Genomic DNA, 4,168 nt, shown 5'->3' on the forward strand with positions numbered 1-4,168 from the left:
AATATAAACTGAAGTATATACAAAGGAATATATATGTATATAGAGGTTTATACAGAGGTATACGCCTGAAATGCAAAGAGGAATATAGATACGTATACAGAGATATATATCTATATATATACAGAAGTATAAACAAAGGTATATACTTCTGTACCTCTGTATAGATATATGCCTCTGCTTATATCTCTGGATGCAGGTATATACTTCTTTACCTGTATTGTACCTCTGTATATAGATATATACAGAGATACAATACAGCTGTATACGCCTTTGTATATACAGCAGTATATACTTGTATATACAAAGGTGTATACAGAAGCATACAGAGGTACATACATAAGTACATACTTCTTTATATAACTGTGTATCTACAGAAGTATATATCTCTCGATACAGGTATATACAGAAGAAACCCTGTTTACACAGAAGCATATGGTCACAGTGGGGCTATTGCAGTAACACTCTGTGACCTGTGGTGGCAGCACTGAGTGACCCTACTTCTAATGGATGTTTTGGCCGTCTGTTTCCATGTCAACCGACAGTGTCAGCAGTGCGATGGTGACGACCAGAGCCCGATCCATACGTGATGTCTGACATATAAACATCAGGACCAGCTGATAATGATGTGTTCACTGACGTCTGTCTTTCACATCAACAAACCAGATTTTATAAATGTGATTTGTTCTGCGCCCTCTGCTGGACAAATTGAGGAACTGCAACTATCTCAGACATTGGATGGAGATGAGCTGGTGTGTATCGGTCGGGCTCCTACGTCTCTCAGACCTGATGGTGTCTGACAGGAGGGGCAGGGGGAGGGGGATTTAATATTGTAATTTAATATTGTAATATTTGTTTATAATTTCAAACCCAGACCCAGATGATTTATTTACAGCAGCAGGTTTCTGTCCCTCCTGTTTAAAAATAAACTCTGTTCAACATATTTACACATGGAAAATATATCCACATTCACAGTGTGTGTGTGTGTGTGTGTGTGTGTGTGTGTGTGGTGTTGTAACAATGGCGTATGTACAGACGATGGTTAGAAACCTCTCCTCTCACACTCCCTGGTTTCTGGGGAAGAGGCAGACGGAGGTGAGGTGAGGGTGGGGGGAGGAGGGGGGAGACCCCAGTTCTTTGTGGTGGGCGGGGCTCTCAGGTGGCGGGCTCCGCTGCACCCTCCTCCACCTGGTTGGCCTTGCCCATTGTCTTCAGCTTGGCGAGCAGCTCGCCGAACGTCTCCTTCACTCCCTTCTCCAGCAGCCAGCCTTCACTCTCACACTCTGGGTTCTCTGGGTCCTCCATCGTCTCAAGAGCTGTGGTCAGGTACTTTAACCCGGCCATGTCCGCCGACTGACACACACACACACACACACACACACACACACACACACACACACACACACACACACACAGAAACATACCATTAGTACAGTCTGTAGACAATTCTGCTCTTACAGTTAGGGCTGACTCTTGTAGTTAGGGCTAACTCTTATAGTAAGGACTGGCTCTTATAGTTAGGACTGTCTCTTATAGTGAGGACTGGCTCTTATAGTTAGGAATGGCTCTTATAGTTAGGAATGGCTCTTATAGTTAGGGCTGACTCTTACAGTTAGGGCTGACTCTTATAGTTAGGGCTGGCTCTTATAGTAAGGACTGGCTCTTATACTCAGGAATGGCTCTTATAGTTAGGACTGACTCTTATAGTTAGGACTGTCTCTTATAGTAAGGGCTGACTCTTATAGTTAGGAATGGCTCTTATAGTTAGGGCTGACTCTTATAGTTAGGAATGGCTCTTATAGTTAGGGCTGACTCTTATAGTTAGGTCTGGCTCTTACAGTTAGGGCTGACTCTTATAGTTAGGAATGGCTCTTACTAATAGGGCTGGCTCTTATAGTTAGGACTGTCTCTTATAGTTAGGACTGACTCTTACAGTTAGGTCTGACTCTTATAGTTAGGGCTGACTCTTAGAGTTAGGACTGGTTCTTATAGTTAGGACTGATTCTTATAGTTAGGGCTGACTCTTAGAGTTAGGACTGGTTCTTATAGTTAGGGCTGACTCTCAGAGTTAGGACTGGTTCTTATAGTTAGGAGTGACTCTTACAGTTAGGTCTGACTCTTATAGTAAGGCTGACTCTTAGAGTTAGGACTGGTTCTTATAGTTAGGGCTGACTCTTAGAGTTAGGACTGGTTCTTATAGTTAGGACTGATTCTTATAGTTAGGGCTGACTCTTAGAGTTAGGACTGGTTCTTATAGTTAGGGCTGACTCTCAGAGTTAGGACTGGTTCTTATAGTTAGGACTGACTCTTACAGTTAGTAGGACTGGTTCTTATAGTTAGGACTGACTCTTACAGTTAGGTCTGACTCTTATAGTAAGGCTGACAGAGTTAGGACCGGTTGTTATAGTTAGGACTGGCTCTTACAGTTAGGGCTGACTCTTATAGTTAGGGCTGACTCTTATAGTTAGGACTGGTTCTTATAGTTAGGGCTGACTCTTAGAGTTAGGACTGGTTCTTATAGTTAGGGCTCACTCTCAGAGTTAGGACTGGTTTTTATAGTTAGGAATGGCTCTTATAGTTAGGTCTGACTCTTATAGTAAGGCTGACTCTTATTAGGACTGACTCTTAGAGTTAGAACCGGTTGTTATAGTTAGGACTGGCTCTTACAGTTAGGGCTGACTCTTATAGTTAGGGCTGACTCTTATGGTTAGGACTGGTTCTTATAGTTAGGGCTGACTCTTAGAGTTAGGACTGGTTCTTATAGTTAGGGCTGACTCTCAGAGTTAGGACTGGTTCTTATAGTTAGGAATGGCTCTTATAGTTAGGACTGACTCTTATAGTTAGGGCTGACTCTTATAGTTAGGTCTGACTCTTAGAGTTAGGACTGGCTCTTATAGTAAAGACTAGCTCTTACAGTTAGGTCTGACTCTTATAGTTAGGACTGACTCTTATAGTTAGGGCTAACTCTTATAGTTAGGGCTGACTCTTAGAGTTAGGACTGGCTCTTATAGTTAGGACTGGTTCTTATAGTTAGGGCTAACTCTTATAGTTAGGGCTGACTCTTAGAGTTAGGACTGGTTCTTATAGTTAGGACTGGTTCTTATAGTTAGGGCTGACTCTTAGAGTTAGGTCTGGCTCTTATAGTTAGGACTGGTTCTTATAGTTAGGGCTAACTCTTATAGTTAGGGCTGACTCTTAGAGTTAGGACTGGTTCTTATAGTTAGGACTGGTTTTTATAGTTAAGGCTGACTCTTATAGTAAGGAATGGCTCTTATAGTTTGGGCTGACTCTTACAGTAAAGGCTGACTCTAATAGTAAGGACTGGTTCTTATAGTTAGGACTGGCTCTTACAGTTAGGGCTGACTCTTATAGTAAGGTTGACTCTTATTAGGACTGACTCTTAGAGTTAGGACCGGTTGTTATAGTTAGGACTGGCTCTTATAGTTAGGGCTGACTCTTATAGTAAGGCTGACTCTTATAGTTAGGGCTGACTCTTATGGTAAGGCTGACTCTTAGAGTTAGGTCTGGCTCTCATAGTAAGGACTGGCTCTTACAGTAAGGGCTGACTGTTATAGTTATCAGAAATCAGAAAATCAGAATCAGAAATACTTTATTGATCCCCGAGGGGGAAATTATTTATGTTACAGGTGCTCCTTGCAAAAAAAGAAAGATACGTGAAAATATAAGAAATTTAAACAATAGTATTAACAAATATATAGTTAAATAAACAGGAATTATTAACAAACATAAACGTAAATAAATATATATATATACATATATATATTGTAAACTGAACAAGATTATTTACACAAACAGAATATATACAGTCAGGGTGAATGGGGTTATTGCACAAGTTAAATTAAATTACTGCAGTGTGTGAAAAAGTCTCAGGGCCACTCAGAGGGAGGAGTTGTACAGTTTGATGGCCACAGGCAGGAATGATTTCCTGTGGCGCTCAGTGGTACATCTTGGTGGTATGAGTCTCCCACTGAAAGTACACTTGTGCCTGACCAGCACATGGTGGAGTGGGTGTGAGACATTGTCCAAGACAGTTCGTAGCTTAGACAGCATCCTCCTCTCTGACACCACCATCAGAGAGTCACACTCTGTTCCCACAACGTCACTGGCCTTGCGGATCAGTTTGTTGAGTCTGTTGGCGTCCGCCACCCTC

General features: G+C 41.8%; 1 protein-coding gene across 1 annotated transcript in view; it reads right to left on the reverse strand.

Annotated features, from left to right (window-relative positions):
* Positions 1–1,152: 1,152 nt before the first annotated feature.
* prph2b (peripherin 2b (retinal degeneration, slow)) overlaps positions 1,153–4,168 on the reverse strand; it is a 19,907-nt gene continuing 16,891 nt past the window's right edge. The window contains exon 3 of the mRNA XM_050071698.1: positions 1,153–1,350. Coding sequence (XP_049927655.1) covers positions 1,153–1,350 — 198 coding nt within the window. The remainder of the gene's footprint in view (positions 1,351–4,168) is intronic.

This window comes from Epinephelus moara, chromosome 19 (assembly GCF_006386435.1).
Source record: "Epinephelus moara isolate mb chromosome 19, YSFRI_EMoa_1.0, whole genome shotgun sequence".
NCBI classification, from domain to species: Eukaryota; Metazoa; Chordata; class Actinopteri; order Perciformes; family Serranidae; genus Epinephelus; species Epinephelus moara.